At 41.4% G+C, this 21029-nt stretch overlaps 1 protein-coding gene across 1 annotated transcript; it reads left to right on the forward strand.

Moving 5' to 3' along the window:
- Positions 1-601: 601 nt before the first annotated feature.
- On the forward strand, positions 602-20787 carry LOC139462429 (uncharacterized). The gene is made up of 8 exons (XM_071244141.1): positions 602-696; positions 9093-9243; positions 11677-11768; positions 13139-13225; positions 15100-15244; positions 16200-16291; positions 17639-17725; positions 18881-20787. The coding sequence occupies exons 1-8, from the start codon at positions 645-647 to the stop codon at positions 18970-18972; spliced, it is 798 nt and encodes a 265-aa protein (XP_071100242.1). The 5' UTR covers positions 602-644; the 3' UTR covers positions 18973-20787.
- Positions 20788-21029: the final 242 nt, after the last annotated feature.

Consider the following 21029-nt stretch of genomic DNA (forward strand, 5'->3'; position numbering starts at 1 on the left):
ACGACTGTTCCTATTTGTTTATGAATAAAACTGCACTTATGTTTCGGTAAATTTATTCAGGGGAAAACACGGGTATTATTTAACGTTTTGTAAAGTAATTGCCTTTTCACAGTTCAGCATCGGTGCCAAAAGCTGTGATAAACCGTTCTATGTTAATGGTCGTTTAATGATGATGCCGCTGTTTGATTTGAGAAGTATCGATCAGAAACTAATATCGTTTGACTCATAAGCGTTAAATAGATTTTAACAAACTGAGTCATCAATGACATTTAGCATCATAAATCATATCAACTGCTGATAATTTTAAAACACACATGTAGGACCCATGCGGGCCCAAAAGCGGAACACTAACATCGATCGATGTAACAGCATCTTGGGTTTAACCCTTTCAGTTTAAATGAAAACAGCACGTCTTTGTCAAATAAAGAAACTATCAATATTCCATTGCCACAACACTACCCTTATTGTTGAGCGCATCATGATGTTTTTGGCCTGGTTATAAAAACAATGCGGCCTTCCCTTTGGCAGGATATGACTCCCGCAACGCCGGAATAATTCTGGGAGAGTTAGCCGAGAAGGGGTGAGGTGCGTTCGAGCGAGCTCGGAGTTGCTGTCAGCCATTGTAACGAGAGCATCGGTCAGCGATGGAATTGAAATGCATTCTATGCGCCTTAGGGTTCTTGATTTTAGGAATTGGTGAGTATAATGCTTTGTATATCCTATATGCTTTGAGAGGTGGACTAGAGATTGTATCATGTGCTGTTCACGTTATTTTAGCTTCTCCGTTAATTTATTGAATACATCTTATTCATTCTCGTAGCTCTGTCCTCGCATCCCCGAAAAATATCCTCGTTATAAGGCGGATAGTTGGACATAGTGAATATTATTGACCGCATAATTTCATATGTGTAGAACGTTTTGTGACACGTCTACAAAACAGTATTTGTCGGAATAGGCAAAATGAAATATCTGTGATGAAAGAATACGCATTTGCGTTTTAACGGGGTTTGAATATTTTCTAACGGTAAAAGCCAATACTATGGCACTGCAGCGTTACGCCTGTTTAGTTTTTCAGGTCCTTGGGTTTAGATTTGTGGACCTTGAACAAAATTAAACCCATTTTGTTTGCAAAGTGGCATTCCAAGGCTTAATAGGAGTGAAGTTAAAGTTGAAACGTAGTATTCGCAGAGAGGATATTGCAACAGGGATACCCTACTTCGTGTTCAAGTAGTTACTCATTAGAACGCTCCAAAAGCAGAAATTTGCATATAGTTGAAATATGCATTGTTATCAGTTCCCCTTCGCCGACCGCAGGGCCATGACAGCGGATGTGATACTGATTCATGTGCTTTGTTTTATTATATGTAGGATATGAGTAAGTAATTGCTGTGCAGACGTCGATTGGAAAATGGCCTCGAAAGCAAATTGTGTCATTAAAGTACATCCATTGAAAAATAACAGACCGATGCATTGATGGCATGATACGATCTGCAATGCATGAGTTGTTTGAGAGACCCTAGATTACATATAACTGTTGTTTTAAGGAAAGACCCAGATTACATCTAACTGTTGTTTGAGAGATCCTAGATTACATATAGCTGTTGTTTGAGCGACCCTAGATTACATATAACTGTTGTTTGAGAGACCTGAGATTACATAAAACTGTTGTTTGAGAGACCCTAGATTACATAGTATTGTTGTTTGAGAGACCCAAGATTACATATGACTGTTGTGTGAGAGACCCTAGTTTACATATAACTGTTGTTTGAGAGACCCTAGATTACATATAACTGTTGTTTGAGAGACCCTAGATTACAAAGAACTGTTGTTTGAGAGACCCTAGATTACAAAGAACTGTTGTTTGAGAGACCCTAGATTACATAGAACTGTTATTTGAGAGACCCTAGATTACAAAGAACTGTTGTTTGAGAGACCCTAGATTACATAGAACTGTTGTGTGAGAGACCCACGTGATACATAATATTGTTGTGTGAGAAACCCACATGATACATAGTATTGTTGTGTGAGAGACCCACGTGATACATAGTATTGTTGTGTGAGAGACCCTACATTACGAAGAACTGTTGTTTGAGAGACCCCAGATTACATATGACTGTTGTTTGAGAGACCTAAGATGACATAAAACTGTTGTTTGGGAGACCCTAGATTACATAGAATGTTGTTTGAGAGACCCTAGATTACATATGACTGTTGTTTGAGAGACCCTAGTTTACATATAACTGTTGTTTGAGAGACCCTAGATTACATAGAACTGTTATTTGAGAGACCCTAGATTACAAAGAACTGTTGTTTGAGAGACCCTAGATTACATAGAACTGTTGTGTGAGACCCACGTGATACATAATATTGTTTTGTGAGAAACCCACGTGATACATAGTATCATTGTGTGAGAGACCCACGTGATACATAGTATCATTGTGTGAGAGACCCACGTGATACATAGTATTGTTGTGTGAGAGACCCAAGTGATACATAGTATTGTTGTGTGAGAAATCCACGTGATACATAGTATTGTTGTGTGAAAGACCCACGTGATACATAGTATTGTTGTGTGAGAGACCCACGTGATACATAGAACTGTTGTTTGAGAGACCAACGTGATGACATAGAATTGTTGTTTAAGAAACGGGCACCTGTCATTAGTCCATCACAACATATTGTCCTGTGTCCGTTCATTTATCACGATAGGTGTAAGGTAAATCAAAGAAGGCCTAAAAAGAGTAACAAGAATTCACACATTGACGATATGAAGACGTGGTGAGGTAGCCTAGTGGTCAAAGACACAGGTTCGAATCCCCACATCTACCATGCCACATATGCCTTGCCATCATTGTCTTCCTTGAGTATTCAACACACTCACTCAGCTGAAAGGTATTGTCCTGTGGAAAGTCCACTTTAGAATAGCTCCAAAGTTACATATGCGTGTTACACGAGGGGACGTTGTGATCGGATGGTCAGGTTCGAGGAATGCTCGCTATAGTACCGCCGACAGAGTGGGACTTTGATCATAATATGAACCACTAGTGTGTCTGGTCCAGACTAGAATATTGTCATATAACTAGAATGTTTGAATGCGGTGTTAATAATAAACATAAAAAACCTAAAACAATAAAGGTACCGATAAATTGTTGCCGAGGCGGTCCCTCAACCGTAGGTATACAGTGAAACGCCGTCATACAGCTGGGATGTTTGAGAGCGATGTTAAACAACAAACAAACAGACAAACAAACACAAAAACAAAAAAATAAGGGTACCTATACACCGTTGGCGACGCGGTCCCTCGACTTTTGGTATACACTGAAACGCCGTCAAACATCTGGGATGTTTGGGTGTGATGTTCGACAACAAACAAACAAACAATAATGATATCAACACTTTGTTGGCAACAAGGACTCTCAGCTATAGGTGTACAATGAACTATTATTAACCAAAGGACCATTGACTACACGTCGGCTTTTCCGAAACAAGGGAGATTTGACATCATCAGACTACAGTGTCGATTAGGTTTCTGTTGGTTTGGTTTGTTTGTTTGTTTGTTGTTTAACGCCGTACTCAGCAATTTTTCAGCTATATGACGGCGGTCTGTAAATTATCGAGTCTGGATCAGACAATCCAGTGATTGACACCATGAGCAACGATCAAACCTGATGTATGTTTGTTTGTTTGTTTGTTGTTTAACGCCGTACTCAGCAATATTCCAGCTATATGACGGCGGTCTGTAAATTATCGAGTCTGGATCAGACAATCCAGTGATTGACACCATGAGCAACGATCAAACCTGATGTATGTTTGTTTGTTTGTTTGTTGTTTAACGCCACACTCAGCAATATTCCAGCTATATGACGGCGGTCTGTAAATTATCGAGTCTGGATCAGACAATCCAGTGATTGACACCATGAGCAACGATCAAACCTGATGTATGTTTGTTTGTTTGTTTGTTGTTTAACGCCACACTCAGCAATATTCCAGCTATATGACGGCGGTCTGTAAATTATCGACAATCCAGTGATTGATACAGGTTACTGTTGGAACCATAAGGCTACACAGTGGGATACATCCACTTATTGATTTTAAGCTGATGATGTACATGTATCTCGTAAATCCTTCAACACATATGATATATGAATAACGCGTTTACCTATTAGAAACGCACGAAAACAATACTAGTAAGGGGCATGTTTAGGATGTCTACGACCTTATCCTTGGTATTTTGTTCAAATACATATTTTCTTATATGACATGTGTTCATACGAGTAAACATCATTTTGATCTTTAGCAGTGTCTGAACCTGTATCCATCACACAGAACATTACAAGTTTCAAATTACCATTTTGAAATGCTTTAATCGTAACGTGGAGGCGTTTCTAATGTTGTTGAGTATATAACGAAATAACTGACGGTTGTGTTGGGGAATGTGACAGAGACACAAACTCGCGAGAAGCAGTTAAAGCACGTTTAATGTTCATTTCCTTGAATTGGTCCGGGATTAAGCATTAAACACTCAGGAGTTTGCCGATCAGCATGCCGGCGTGCGGCAGTTATTTGTCTAATAAAAAATCCCTGTCTCATATGAGCTCTGCTATTTAATTTTATTGTATTTGGTGACGTCTTGGGTTTATTGCTGCACTCTGTTTAGTATAAGCGCGAATAGAATGATTTTCAAGCCCTTATCCCAAATAAACCTGATCCTCAGTGGAATATTAACGGCAGTAAATTGACAGATATGTCCCCCGGATATGAACTATAATAATGGTAATTCTAGCCGGACGGTGCTATCTCCTTGCATGACGTCACCCTCAGTGATGTAGATGGCTAGGCTCTGAGCGTGATCGCTGTTATTCCTTTTGCCAAAAATATCGGCACTCTTCGATTGAAACAAGGACATAGGTTAATAGTAGGAGAGTTATTCGTGTCAGGTTAGTTATAAGATACGATTTTATATCACCCGGGGCCAGTGCTACATCTGCCTTTCAGCTTTAAGGCCGAACAACGCTCTGAGCATTGTGTATGATCTGTTCCCGAGAAATATGTTCAAAACGTCGGTAGATCTTTCCACGGTCATATTGCCAGACTGCAATATAGAACAAAAAGTGTCTCGTCTCGGATGTGTCTGCAACTATTGCTGATGGGACACAATCCTTCTGATGTAAACTCATTTTGGCGCAGATGCTGTGAATGAGGTCTTTATAGATGAGTACATACGACGCTCATCTACTCTGCAGACGCACGGAAACTTATGAGAGCACATGACAGATGCGCAAGGTGCAAAATAAATTTCTTTTGAATGGCCCAGATGGATCTTCACGGATGCCATTTCTGCATGTATTCAAAACACCGTCATCCTTCACCTCAAACCGCAGTGAAAAAAAGGCTGGCGTTCCTGTTTTTGACTTTGGTTGGTCGTGTCACCTTCAGCACATTTGCGCATCATGGTGCTTTTTAAAAATAATGCATTATAATCATTTTAGCGTGCACCTATTTCTCTATGCCCCAGTTACTTGTTTTTGGTAACTGAAGGATGTGTTTGACATGCGCGACTCAAACAGTGATATGTTTGACACTTGGGTTGTATATGCACTTACTGTCCGGGTATGTTCACACCAAAATAAAATCCAAAGGGCAGGGAAATGGAAGTGAAAGAATGATTTAGGCGATAGAATGACGCCTAAATTGATCGATGATTCCTTTGTTCGTTTGTTTTTTAACGCCGCACTCAGCAATGTTACAACTTATATGACGGCGGTCTGTAAATAATCAAGTCAAGACAAGACAATCTAGTGATTGACATCATGAGCATCGATCCAGCCATTTGGGATACGATGGCATGCATCAACCAAGTCAGCGAGCCTGACCACCTAATCCCGTTAGTCGCCTCTTACGACAAACATAGTCGCCTTTTACGACAAGTATGGGTTGCTGAAGACCTATTTTACCCCGGATCTTCACGGGCGAGCGGGGATTCTTTGCATCGTAGTTGCTCTTCATTGACAACCTAGTTACCAGCTCCCATCACCCACCACCACCCCTAACTAGTTCCCTGACTCACTTCAACCACCCCCACCCCTAACTAGTTACCTTCCCATCACCCACCCCCACCCCTAACTAGTTCCCTGACTCACTTCAACCACCCCCACCCCTAACTAGTTCCCTGACTCACTTCAACCACCCCCACCCCTAACTAGTTCCCTGACTCACTTCAACCACCCCCACCACTAACTAGTTCCCTGACTCACTTCAACCACCCCCACCCCTAACTAGTTCCCTGACTCACTTCAACCACCCCCACCCCTAACTAGTTCCCTGACTCACTTCAACCACCCCCACCACTAACTAGTTCCCTGACTCACTTCAACCACCCCCACCACTAACTAGTTCCCTGACTCACTTCAACCACCCCCACCCCTAACTAGTTCCCTGACTCACTTCAACCACCCCCACCACTAACTAGTTACCTGACTCACTTCAACCACCCCCACCCCTAACTAGTTCCCTGACTCACTTCAACCACCCCCACCCCTAACTAGTTCCCTGACTCACTTCAACCACCCCCACCCCTAACTAGTTCCCTGACTCACTTCAACCACCCCCAACACTAACTAGTTCCCTGACTCACTTCAACCACCCCCACCCCTAACTAGTTCCCTGACTCACTTCAACCACCCACACCCCTAACTAGTTCCCTGACTCACTTCAACCACCCCCACCACTAACTAGTTCCCTGACTCACTTCAACCACCCCCACCCCTAACTAGTTCCCTGACTCACTTCAACCACCCCCACCCCTAACTAGTTCCCTGACTCACTTCAACCACCCACAACACTAACTAGTTCCCTGACTCTCTTTAACCTCCCCCACCCAATCTCCACCCACAAAAAGTGTTCAAAGTTCACATTCAGATCAATGAGGCCTTTTGAGTGATTCTGTCCGTCTGACACCAGACGACACCAATCTTACATGGATGATTCCAGCACTTGCGTCTCCGATGACCACTGTCGTAGCAATGTTCTCATGTCGTGTCTCTGACACCAGACGACCCATGCAGCGCAATCTTACATGGATGATTCCAGCACTTGCGTCTCCGATGACCACTGTCGTAGCAATGTTCTCATGTCGTGTCTCTGACACCAGACGTCCCATGCAGCGCAATCTTACATGAATGATTCCAGCACTTGCGTCTCCGATGACCACTGTCGTAGCAATGTTGCACATGTCGTGTCCATCAGCATGTATCATTATGCTTTTTTTCGTTTAATGCAACACTCAACAATAATCCGGTTATCAGGACGGGAGCTTTACAACTATAATTATCCTCCGAGAAGATTTCCGGATTAGTGTTTGTTTGTTGTTTTACGCCGCACTCGGAAATATTTCAACAGGTCACAAATCACGTGAAGTTAAGCAACGTTGGTTGCGGAGAGTCCTTGGTTTGGTGATCTGTTCGGCATTTGGCTCCTGACAGTGTCTAGGGCTTCGGTCCTGCCCCACACAGAAGCACATGTAACACATATGGTGTCTCCTTAGGCAAGTGACTTTGGTGGAAATGTGTTTTTGTTCACCCAGCAGTGCATGGGTACCCGGTAGGATGAGATGGCAATGTGGTTGTTAACCTTCTAACGCCTCACAGGCACCTTCGGTTGTATACTTCCCAGGGAGCTGAGAATGAGTCTTGAGTGCACACTGATCCAGTGACTGGGGTAATAATATTGTAGCGTTTTGATCATGCCCCCGTAGAGCGATGCTCATGGTGTCAATCACTGGATTGAATGGTTCAGACTCGATTATTTACAGACCGCTGTCATATAGCTGGAATATTGCTAAGTGCGGCGTTAAACAACAAACACACATTAGAGTTATTGTTTACATGATATAAGCCAAGTTTAGAGTCGAGCTTGTTTCCAGGGTAACGTCATACCGACAAAAACCTGACTAGGATGTTCATTGATCGAAGTCCAGAGCAAAACCTAATGCACATTTGTGACGTCATTGTGACAACGGAAACACTTTATGACATTGTTGTTAAACTGACTCAGTCTGTATAATATGCAAGCAGTAAAAAGTCAGACGAGTGTATATATTGATTGATAATTTAAATATTGATACAATGTTGATTGTTGTTTTACGCCGCAGTCAACAGTTGACAAGCTATATCGTGGCGGCTTGTAAATAACTTGTGAATGTTTTCAGCGATTGGCAGGGACAGGCAAACAGAATGATTGATGGAGAGCAAGATCAACGTTTCATATGATTTATAAAACAAAAATGAAACAAAAAATAATTAAGTATGCGTGTATCCGGGGGACTTATAACGCCGAAAGTGTGGGGCAATGATGTCATCAACGCAATGACGCGTTACATGTAAATTCACAGCACTGAGAATAGCCACGGCGTCTCCACATAGGTACCCCCACCTACCCATCTGCACATATTCAACATAATTATACCATTTTCTAAATGTGGGTGTGTTTGAGTCGGAATTTAGAAGCTGTGTATATAACAGATTTCTACAAATTGAAACATGAATGTATTTTACAAACCTAACGACCCGACGCCAGTGTTTCCAAATTTTTAGAAGAAACTTGGCATGGAGACGATTACCGATGTTTTCTTTGCTTGTGCATATAAGCAAGCAAGCACTGACATTGATTTTTACTGTTATACGCGAGAAGGGGAGGCAGGTTTAACCACATTACGCATGCAGCTCTGTCTATGTTGTTTTGAATTATTTATTGGAACAATTCTTTTTGGAGGTGCTGATGATTCCAAAATAAAACATCGAGGAGCAGAATAGACTAAAATCTAGTCTCTGAAATGAACATATCGTACATAAAAACAGTTGCTCAGTTATCTTAATAAAAATATAATAAAAAGGAGCCCAGTGACTCTCTTCATTTTAAAAAGGAGCCCAGTGACTCTCTTCATCCTGATACTGCAGTGATCTAGACTTGCCAAACACTATAGACTTGCATGGGCTGTATTTGATATATATTTGTATCAGGGTCTGTAAGACAGACTAGGAGCAGAACTACGGTAAGCCTTCATGTCTCCTTTCCTATTTTTTTGCATGGTACAGCTGGAGCTGTGAGCGGAGCCGAGGATGCGTGCAAGACATACGAATCCATCAACGTCAACAACTGTCTCTTAAGCTTCGTCGTGGCACACCAACATCACCAGTCTGAACTGGTTTCTTCGAAAACATGCAGAGTGGATTTGCTTAACTGTTCGTGAGTATTCACCAGAATGTCCTGATCTTAAACGTTGGACAGACTATTACTTTTGATTATTATTTTTTTAAATGAAAAACATGTTTTAATAATTTTAGCTCACCTGACTAAAAGTCAATAAAACATGACATGGCCTGCTTGTCCATCGTCCGACGTCGCCGTTGTCGTCATCGTTTGTGAACATCTCAGAAACTGTACTGAAGCATCATATTCTTGTGACAAGAATAAAGTTTTAACTATTTCATTTTAAGTAGTTTTATCTTTATTAGTTGTAGGGTAAGTTGTATGTGCTTGGGTTTAAGAGTCTAAGCCGTTGCCCATGATACTTAGCGGTGGGCAGGTTATTCCTATTCCTGGTCCTTTGTTTCAAACTCTCCAGCTTCTCAATACAATACAGAGCTCCAGATAAGCTGCGTATCTGCTTGAAATACGCATCAGAAATGCAGAAATACACAGTAAAATATAATCCAAGCGTATCAAATACGCAACGAACATTACAGATACGCTACAAAAATAAAACTTGTGCGTATCATCAAAATATTGTGAAGTAACCCTGCGTATTCGATTAGCAAATCAGCAACTTATTTTGAAATTATTACCGGGCATTCCGTCAACCTTGCCAAACTCCACGATGACAGTTACATCATGATCATTTGCCATCACACTTTCTTGTGCAAGTATCGTGGTATTTTTTAGTCCTATAAAGCTCTCGAACCCACACGACACCAGTTTGCAGGGACTAGATGAATAGTGTTTTTAAATATTTAACTTAAATACCCACATGTGTAAAAACTAGTGGGTAACAGAAATTTGAATACGCAGGTAGAATTACTGATACCCAATGATTTTAAAATGCATGGGTAAAATACCCACAACACCAAAAGCTTATCTGGAGCTCTGACAATGGCTTTCAGCGCCAGAGCCGATTAACATAAAAAACATAAACTTTCTTCCATTATTATAGCATTTGCACACCTTTAGTCACACTGCTTTAAACTGCACAGACAAGATACTGACAAGGTGTAGCTCAGGAATGTCAAAATCCTATATTCATGATGATGGTTTGTGGACACGCCAGGTATCACTTACAGGGGTGGTTGACTGACTCTATTAGTGATTGGTTGAGTGATGATTGAATCTTTACCATGTCCTATTGAATAAATGTCATCTCATCACCAACGACCCCAACCCTAGCAACATGCTTTCCTACTTAATGATGACAGCCCGATTTGTCCATTCTATTTTTAATATGTCCTCAACGGCAATGGGTGTGTGTGGATGCTTCTACTTGTCCGGACTGTTTCCGATTTATAGTGCTAGATTACTGACATACCATGTCGCAGTTTAACATGAATAACCAACTCAGACACAGTATACTGACTCTGAGGCGACCAGTGTTTGTTTTATCTCCCCTTAATGCTGGGCGCCAGACAGGGTAACAACAAGTAGCAGCTTTTAACGTCTTTTGGTATGACGCGGGCGGGGATCGAACCCCGGACCTTCCGCTCTCCGTGAAGACGCGGATAGCATACAGACTATCCCATACACGATTTGTATGCAACAGTGAGTAATTATGTGCCCTGGTGCTACACGCACTTATTATAATAGACGGCCTCCGTGGTCTAGTGGTAGAGTGTCCGCCCGGAGAGCGGAAGGTCCGGGGTTCGATTCTGGCCGCGTCATACCAGAAGACGTTAAAAGATGGTACTTGTTGTTACCCTGTCTGGCGCTTGGCATTAAGGGGCCAAAACAAGGACTAGTTAGCTCGGAGTCAGTATACTGTGTCTGAGTTGGGTATTCATGTTAAACTGCGGTATGGTATCTCAGTGAGCTAGAACTATAAATCGGCATTCGTCCGGACTAGTACAAGCAGCCACACACACACACACACCCACACACACACCCACCCACACACACACCCACCCACACCCACCCACACACCCACACACACACCCACACACACACACACACACACACACACACACACACACACACACACACACACACACACACACACACACACACACACACACACACACACACACACACACACACACACACGTCGCTATATAAGTGCAATAATCTTGAACGCGACCTTAAACCCCATTTAACCTCACATCACACTTTTTATAATCTGGACATGAATGACAAGTAGTCTTAGGCACCGCAATTCGCTGTGCAGAGCTGCGTCCTTTGGGCACACTGGCCACATATGATTGAGGGTTTGAATCCCAGTTCGCCCCTAGGACTGTCGGCACCATACCCATGGCCTTGGGTTTCACCAAAGTGATAAACGTCAGATATCTGCATCACTTACAACATTCAGCTTATACACCATACGAAACTGGAAAACGCAGTCTGTTAAAAGCCGTATTAAACCCAAGTTACTGTTACTCACTTTGATAATGGTAAGCATGCATTGACTGTTGACAGGACTCTCAGCGAAACCAACACATGCATCAACAACCAGCATCTATCTGACAGGTGCATTGATTCTCTTGAAGCTATGATAAATGGATACATAGGTAAGACAAAGATGTATTCGTAGACATATAAGCATCTTCATTCATTTGTGAATACCCTCTTAACCAAAGGGTGTTTGTATGCTGGCTTGACACGAAACAGCCAGTGTATGGTTCATTAGGTCGTTATTATGGAGGTTACTATAATGCCTACCGTGGTTAGTCTTCAAAAGGCGCAATGTTTAGCATCATAAAAATTGATTGCCTTTGGCGAGTCTTACTTAAGTTTAGAGCTTGTAACCATAATCTACCTATTTAAACTGGGAGATGCTGAAAAATACCTTTAACCGAAAGGAAATGCCAACTTTGAAATTATCTGACATAGATGATGAATTCCATTATTTGTTTATTTGACCATCTTTAGAAAACGAAAGAAAAGATTTTCTACACAGATTCTACAACATCAAACCAAATATGCATAAAATGAATTTGCTTTTCAATAAGTCACTTTTAGGAACATTGAGAAAACTGTCCAAATTCTGTAAAATCATCATGTCATTGTTTAAACCTATCAAGTAACTCTCCCTCTTTTTGAATTGCACATATATTGCTACCCTAGTGAATCTGTATAAATGCGGGCGGTCGGGTAGCCTAGTGGTTGACGCGTTCGCTCGTCACGCCGAAGACCCGGGTTCGATTCTCGACATGGGTACAATGTGTGAAACCCATTTCTGGTGTCCCCCGCCGTGATATTGCTGGAATATTGCTTAAAGCGGCGTAAACCCATACTCACTCACTCACTGTATAAATATGCATGCATGCTCGGCCAAGATGTTTTGTATCTATTCTATATTTATATGTATTATGTTGTTGAAATAATTTTGTACCTCTGATGCCGCTGATAGCGGCCTGAGTGTGAATAAACGTTCAGTTTATGCATAAATATCTTTATGCATCAGTGACTGTCTCACTTCTGACTTTAACCTTCGAATAAAGTGGTATAGCCCGTCATGTTATGGTGGACTGAAGCGAACAAACAACATGCTCTATAGCTATTATTCCCTGTGGGCATGTGTCGCTGTGGGCATTAGTCGACCTAATCTATTCGTGATTGGTGTCACGCTGTAGTGCAGCAGTCAATGTGTAAAACTGTCGACTAAATAGTAATATTTACGAAAACATAATCGAAGTAACAAGAAACAGTTCGAAATACCCGATCCCGTTAGTCGACTCTTATGACAAACATGGGTTGTCGAAGTCCAATTTTAACCGGGATCGTCACTGGGGTATCGTTATTAAAGTTATATGGAATAGCATACCATATGTTTTGTTGCCGTATTGTCATTTTTGAAACTGTTATAGTCTTTTAACCTTTGAATAATATTATTATAATCAACATCTTATTGACACAGTTCAATCTCAATCTGTTTCAGCTAACCTACAGATCAACTGCACTGCACGTCATTTCAACATGCACTGTCCGGCAGCAACCAAAGTCTCCAAAGAAATCAGTTCAGCTGGTAAATATATTTTGAAAATAATAGTACCAGAACCATGACAAAATTGTATATCGGTTGTAAAATATGGGATCATACGGCAGTATTTCAGAAGAAATAGTGAGTATAGCTTTACGCCGCTTTCGGCAATATTCCAGAACTATCACGGCGGGAGACACCAGAAACGGGCTTCACAAATTGTAACCATGTGTCTCCATGCCAACAGGTAAGGTGGGCGGTTAGTGAAAAAGGAGCTGAGGAGTCCCCTTCATCGCTAGACAATCTCGGCCATTTTCGGACCAGTGCAAAACCCTCAGTCCTTTTTCGCCAATCCCCTTTTTCCAGTACTTTCTCAAATGACAATGCTTGACTGTTTATTATTTATTTCGCTGTCAGAACAACTGTACATATAGTATTAACCGAGTGCATTTCTTTATCGTCAATATGATTTGTTGGGAATATAACTGTTTAATGCGAGCCTCGACCCAACAATGATGTCATCATTCCACAACACTTATCGCCGGTCCAATGTTTTCTCCATGGCGTCTGAAGAAACAGTAGGAATGAGCAACTGATGCTGATGCTAACTTTGTCCTGGCGACCAAGATTAATTTTCCTGTTACGTTGACTAGCTTAGGTTCAATGGATGCGAAGACACACAAGGTCAATACTCTTTTTGTAATTGAATGTCCTTCAAAATATAAGCGGTATTTGATACTAGCTATATTCACTCAATTAAGTAACTTATGATACGACGTATGTATACAGTGTTTGAGTGAACCGCTCCATTTATGATACAGTGCCATATGATTTGAAGCTTCTTTTTTTCTGCAGACGCACCAACACAGGAAAAACTTAAACTAAACTATGTGCGTTATCCAATGATCTTTTGATCAAGCATACAATGCATACATAATGTGTAGTTCGGCAATCCTGTTGTTGAATAATCAACCTAGTAACACTCCTGCTTGAGTGAGTGAGTTGGGTTTAACGCCGGTTTTAACAGTATTACAGTTATATCACGGCGTGTCAGCTTAATGTGGGAGGAAAGCCCGAAGTGATGCAGGTCTAAGATGTTTACTACTTAGGTGAAACCCACGAGCACGGGTATGGTGCTGACAAACCTAGATACATAATCGGGGCGAACCGGGATTCGAACCCACAATCATAGGAACGCAACTCTGCATAGCGAATCGCGGCGCCTTAGACGACTGGGGCACCCGTGCCCCTTTCTCCTGCTTGAAGGATATTCAGATGACAATTGTGAATGCTGTGCATGGAGTAAGGTCAAATGTGACTTCGGATGTTTTAACCCCGTGAGGATTCCAGGTTAGAAAGGGTCACCAGTCACCTATGCTTGTCCTACAAGGCGACTATGTGGATCAAGTGGTGAGTACCACGACGACGTGGACGTTGCTCACAATATCACTGGTTTGTCTGGTCCAGAGTCGATTCATTTCAAGTCGCCGCCATAAAGCTGGAGTATTGCTGATTGCTGTGTTAAACAACCAATCGACCCGTGAAGATCGGTGGTAGAATAGGTCTTCAGCAACCCATTCTTGCTGTAAAAGGCGACTATGCTTGTCGTAAGAGGCGACTAACGGGATCGGGTTGTCCGACTCGATGACTTGGTTGATTCACTCTGTTCCAATTGCGTGGATCGATGCTCATGAAGTCAATCACGGGATTGTCTAGTCCAGACTCGATTATTTACAGACGCCGTCATATAGCTGGAATATTGCTCAGTGCGGAGTTAAACAACATAAAATCCCCAAAACATTAGAGTTATTGTATACATGATATAAGCCAAGTTAAGCGGTGTTAAACAACAAAGAACAAAATAAACAAACTTTAACAATCAATCATATTATGTGTGGGCTCACTAACTCTTGTTTCAGTTAGCCGGCGGCAGGAGCAATCCTGTGTTTCCGCCGAGGTTCAGAATATCAACAAGTGTCTTCTGGAGTTCGCCATGGCACATGGCAGCAAGAAACCGGAACTAGATGCATCCAGGACGTGCAGACTGGATTTGCTGAACTGCACGTGAGTAGATAACAGTTAAATGTCTGTAAGATGATACCCATCACCTGTTGCAGTTGCATGTGAGGTGCCTGTGTGAAGGATGTGGGATGTCTGGTGTTCCAGCCAACACTTGGTAAAGTCTAACTGTAACTGGAACTACTGCACTGGCCACTGGCCATGTCATTGTGACAACGATGATCATACACACAGGGACAGTCACTAGGTCGTGCCATGATCCGCTAATTAAAGCTTCGATTCGAGATCACACGGTCACCAAGTCGTGTCAGGATCCGCTGATTCAGGGTTTAATCCCCGATCACACAGTCACTAAGTCGTGCCAGGATCCGCTGATTCAGGGTTTGAATCCCCGATCATACAGTCACTAAGTCGTGCCAGGATCTGCTGATTCAGGGTTTGAATCCCCGATCACACAGTCACTAAGTCGCGTCAGGATCTGCTGATTCAGGGTTTGAATCCCCGATCACACAGTAACTAAGTCGTGTCAGGATCCGCTGATTAACGGTTTAAATCCCCGATAACACAGTCACTATGTCGTGTCAGGATCCGCTGATTGAGGGTTTGAATCCCCGATCACACAGTCACTAAGTCGTGCCAGGATCCGCTGATTTAGGGTTTGAATCCCAGATCACACAGGCACTAAGTCGTGCCAGGATCCGCTGATTCAGGGTTTGAATCCTCGATCACACAGTCACTAAGTCTGTCAGGATCCGCTGATTTAGGGTTTGAATCCCCGATCACACAGTCACTAAGTCGTGTCAGGATCCGCCGATTCAGTATTTGAATCCCCGATCACACAGTCACTAAGTCGTGTCAGGATCCGCTGATTAACGGTTCGAATCCCAGATCACTTGTTTATGATCATTGGTCTGTCATCTCGTATTGCGCTCAAACTCAGTGATAGTACTGAAATACTAAGTACACATAATTAAAAACCCCTCATGTTTATTGTTCACAGGGTATTCAGTGAGACCAACACATGTATCAACAATCACCATTTATCTGCCAAGTGCATTGATTCCCTTGATGACAGGATAAATCATTACATAGGTAAGACTCTGTTATCAGTTTGACGAACCAGTTCGTATATTATCTTAGTTAACTAGTTTGTTAACTAGTTAGTACTTGACATCTACAAGACATTGTTTATGGAACAAAATCCAAATAATCCTTCAGTAAACATGTCATTCAGTATATACCCTACAGAAGGTTCCCAATTAACACCATGCTCATCAGGATTAGAATAGGTTCCCATAAACGACATTTGGATGTTTCGGCTCTCTGACGCGTGATCAGACCCGAATTTCCTGGTCTGCACTTGATTTTTTCCGGACCACAATGATTCAGGTTGAATATCGCTGACTGTGACGTCAAGATCATTCACTGATTCGTTTTCAAGTACATGTTATTTCTGTTTCTTTTGATGTTGAAAAGGTTTTGTCTCGAAAAAAATGTTGCGCCTATAACGTTCAATTTAAATATATGTATACTTACACTGTCAGTTTGGTAATTTGAGCACTCAACAACAAGATGTTAAGCTCAAACATCAGCACCACCATTCGTTTATATGTTCACACGACAAGGAAACTGTTACTGGTATAAGTTGCTGAACGATGACGCCCACTCATATTTTTGGATTCTGACCAAGTGCAGAACGTTATTAAGGTTATTAACCAAACAGACGATGGCGATGGTAGTACAGAGATCGAATATTTCTCCTAAAAGAAATATGAAATATGTACCAGTGAATAACCTCTGCACGTCCAAAATGGGCTCAAACGTCATTTGACCCGTGAAGTTCCGGGGTAGAATAGGTCTTCAGCAACCCATTCTTGCTGTAAAAGGCGACTATGCTTGTCGTAAGAGGCGACTAACGGGATCGGGTGGTCCGGCTCGCTGACTTGGTTTATGCATGTCATCGATCCCAATTGCGTTGATCGATGCTCATGATGTCAATCACTAGATAGTCTGGTCCAGACTCGATTATTTTCAGACTGCAGTCATATAGCTGGAACATTGTTTATCGGCGTGAAACAACAAACAAATAAAAAAAACAAAGTGTCTGAAAACATAAGAATCGATCCACGCCGTCGGGACACGATGACAGAGAGCCAGGCCTCACGATCCAGTTTAATCGCCTGATTCCACTTACCTACTGAAGACTGAGGGCGTATTGTAGACAGCGCCTCCACGCTGTACAGTCGTTTTCCTCATGCACACATCGCTTCGTTAACATTTAAATAGTTTAGCAAAAGGTGTAAGAGGTTTGAAAATCAATAAACACAGTGACAGTCACAATCCAGTGAATTGAATCTCAATGAAAGGATATGTGGCCTTGTGTGCAACAAATGTTATCAACTAGATATTAACTTACAAGTATTCAAATGTTGGTTTCAGGTGATCTTAATATCAAGTGCACCGTGTCACAGTTTAAAACACACTGTCCCCGTGCAACCAAGGTGTCCAAGGAAGCCAGTTCATCGGGTAAGTAATGGAATGTTCATTTCATGAGTATACATTTGTGGTAAAATCTGACGAGAGAAGGAACCAACCTTTTCATAACGCGTTCTTGATGTAAGATATACAAAATAGTCCTGCGTCGTAGACCAACGAAATTCGATTTTTGAATTACACATACTTCATGTAAGTGTACATTTCGACCCATTTCACGTAAGTAAGCTGTCTCTGCTTAATAATGTTACACCTAAAAAGATACATTGTTATTTGCTAGCATTTGTTTCAAAGGTTTCGTCACGTTTTAAATTCGGTTCCCTTACAATACATATATAGTAAAATACGTTTGTAACGAACACGGTTATAACGAACTGACGGATATTACGAACTTATTTTTTGGTCCCCGCTATTTGCTGTATATATGTTGTATGTATGCTTATAACGAACTACAGTTATAACGAACTTACATTTGTGGTCCATTTGAGTCGTAATAACCGCAGTTTACTGTACGTGTAATGTTGATTTTTGTTATGATTGAACGAACAATTTTCCGGTTTTATAATTATAGATAAAAAGGGGTTCAGTGTTCAAGTTTTGGTAGAGAAATATCTGTAATAACAGACGGCCAGGAAGTACCTTATCACAACCGCTGGAATAGTTAGACGGTAGTCGGTATAGGAGTTTTGTTTAGCTGCCAATATGGCTATAAAAATACTGAAGCGGGTATTTTAAGTGACGCAAAGACGTTCGAGAAATATGTCACTTTTTTACCCTTACTGGTGCGGATGTGACTGTTTAAACATTTAAAAAACCCATCAAGGAAATAATCATGTGTGACAACCTTGACATGTAGACTATTGTTGGACTCCTACTCACTTCAGGTAATATTGTAATATATGATTGATAGTGCACAATGCAGCAGTTCTTTAATCCTGGATTCGTCTTTCCTTAAAAAGTTACATATTTTTATGTTTCCTCTCCTATATAATGTTCAAGTGTGCATGTGTTCACGACAGGCGGTCTAAGATTTCAAACAGAGATAACAATAACAGAAGCGGAAATAATAAGGTCCCGGCATAAAAAAATCGTTTGAATAATTAAGGCACAAACAACACGTAGACAATGTTAAACGGATAAACCACTTTCGAAAACCTGACCAAAGTTCTTCGACTATTTCCCTTACAGCAACGGCATCGGACCCAACGTCATCAACGAGCTTTAACGTGGCATCGTTCGCCGGCCTGGCGTGTTCAATTATGCTGTCATTGCTGGTATGAAACAACACGAGTTACTTCCCTTATCCCCTGTTCAATGACGTCAGTATTGTGGGCGATACTGTCTCCATCACGAGTATTTGGCCCTTAAGTATTCCATCTTAGCAACTAAGCTTTAATATTGCACCTTAGCATTTATCGTTTCATTAATGACATGATCAATTTGAGAACATCCAGAACACTGGCACAGAGCTTTAAATGATTCTATGAGGTAATACACAATTACAAAAAAAATATGATGCTTTGTAAAGGATAATGATGAATTGTTCATGGTAATGTACATGTAGGATATACACCTACAAAGCCAATGTATGGCCCCATCTGATGTCCAGTTTCTCGCGGCAAAGGTGTTAATTGATTTTATAAGTCAGTTTGCATCTTTGCCTTGGGAAGATGCCGGATGTCTAAATGTCAGTCACCAGTATCAATTGATACGGCTTAAACCATCACATAGCTAAGGTTTTAGGCCAAGTATCATGTTCGAGTCTCTAGTAGTGTTTGGTCGGTTTTTTTAAAATACTATTATTGGTATAAGTATGTTCAGCGTCATTATTGAAGACTCACCTAAGTATGTAGGCATCAAACATGAACAACGCAGCTGAATAAGGTGTTGTTTATGCCTGTCACACTGATTGGATGATTATATGAAACTGGAAACATGGACAACGACTATTGAGAAAATGAAAAGTGCAAGATTGGAGGTGATGAAAAACATTCCCAAAACACACGCCTAAACGCAACCAGTTGTTCAGTTCCATTCTCGTGCAATACATGACAAGTAACAGTCAATTCTCTCTCTCTCTCTCTCTCTCTCTCTCTCTCTCTCTCTCTCTCTCTCTCTCTCTCTCTCTCTCAATATCTGCGTGGTTCCTCAATAATGAAGCTGAGTATTTATACTAGTATTGTTAATTTACTGAATTTGCTGAATTTTGGTTGAACGAATTGACATTGCAAGCACTATCAAGTTGAAGTTAGTGTGTGAAAATGACAACAGTTGGGTTTGTTATAACGATCATGTGTCTGGATTCATCGCTTCACATAAATACATGTTATCAAGGGCAGACAACCGTGTCTGCTTATTAGCGACCGGTGAGTGTTTTACCGTTAAGTTGAAGGTAATATATCTGGAGTAGCTGCTACAACACAACCACTTTTTTTAAAGCGGAATTGACAAGAATTCCTTTGATGTTGACCAAAAAATGTTTTAAACAACATACTCCTAAACTCAACCTATAAACCGAGACCATCGGCCTCGGACATGTGTATACGTTGTTTTTTATGTTAACTTATTACCATTACACATTCTTTACTTGCTTCAAACGCTTTAATTTTATGTATTCTCCTTCTTCATTCGCCAAAGGTTGCATGTCTTTCTCCCCATGTTCCAAGTTGATCCGCGTTTAAGTCAAGTCCACGTGTGTCCACTTACTGATGGCAGACAAAATACTGCCTCAATTCCATACATTTAGCCTAACAAATACTACTCAAAACAAGTTAAAGAACACCCGGAATGGGAAGGCCGCGTGTTGCAGCACCCACTAGCCATGATAGGTTAACGGTAGTCGGGTGTTCTTTAGTTTCTTTTGAGTAGCATACAGAGTTTTATTCGGCGTCTTGTGTTTTGACAATATGATGGTTGGTTTTGAGTTTACTCTTACCTTTGTTCTATTCACAGGATAACATAGTATATCGCTATTTGAAGCTCTGGAAATGAAACATTGATCTCGTTCTCAGTACATGGCAGACATTTTTAGTGTGACTTTTAAATATTTCACTGCCACAAGGTCATGAAAAGTTCAAAATCTCATCCATTGCGGGGTGGGGGTGGGGGTATGGGGGGTGGGGTGAGGGTGGGGTGGGGTGGGGTGGGGTGGGGGGGTCATTACAATTATTCTGTGTAACTACTCTTCCGAACCGATACCGATACCGATAAATGATTATTGGCTTTTGTCTGGTAAAAAATCGCCTTATATATTAGTTCCTTAAACAGCAGGATTATCCTGACTGTAACGAAAGAATATTTTGGCCTTGCCTAATTTCTCAATGGTACCTCAAGCGAA

This window comes from Haliotis cracherodii, unplaced genomic scaffold (assembly GCF_022045235.1).
Source record: "Haliotis cracherodii isolate W230 unplaced genomic scaffold, xgHalCrac1.p SCAF_1, whole genome shotgun sequence".
Taxonomy (NCBI): Eukaryota; Metazoa; Mollusca; class Gastropoda; order Lepetellida; family Haliotidae; genus Haliotis; species Haliotis cracherodii.

Coding starts and splice junctions, on each gene's coding strand:
- LOC139462429 (XM_071244141.1), top strand. CDS start 645: ATGGAATTGAAATGCATTCTATGCGCCTTAGGGTTCTTGATTTTAGGA. Junction 9,244..11,676: donor GTGGATTTGCTTAACTGTTC/GTGAGTATTCAC, acceptor GACTGTTGACAG/GACTCTCAGCGAAACCAACA. Junction 15,245..16,199: donor CTGGATTTGCTGAACTGCAC/GTGAGTAGATAA, acceptor TATTGTTCACAG/GGTATTCAGTGAGACCAACA.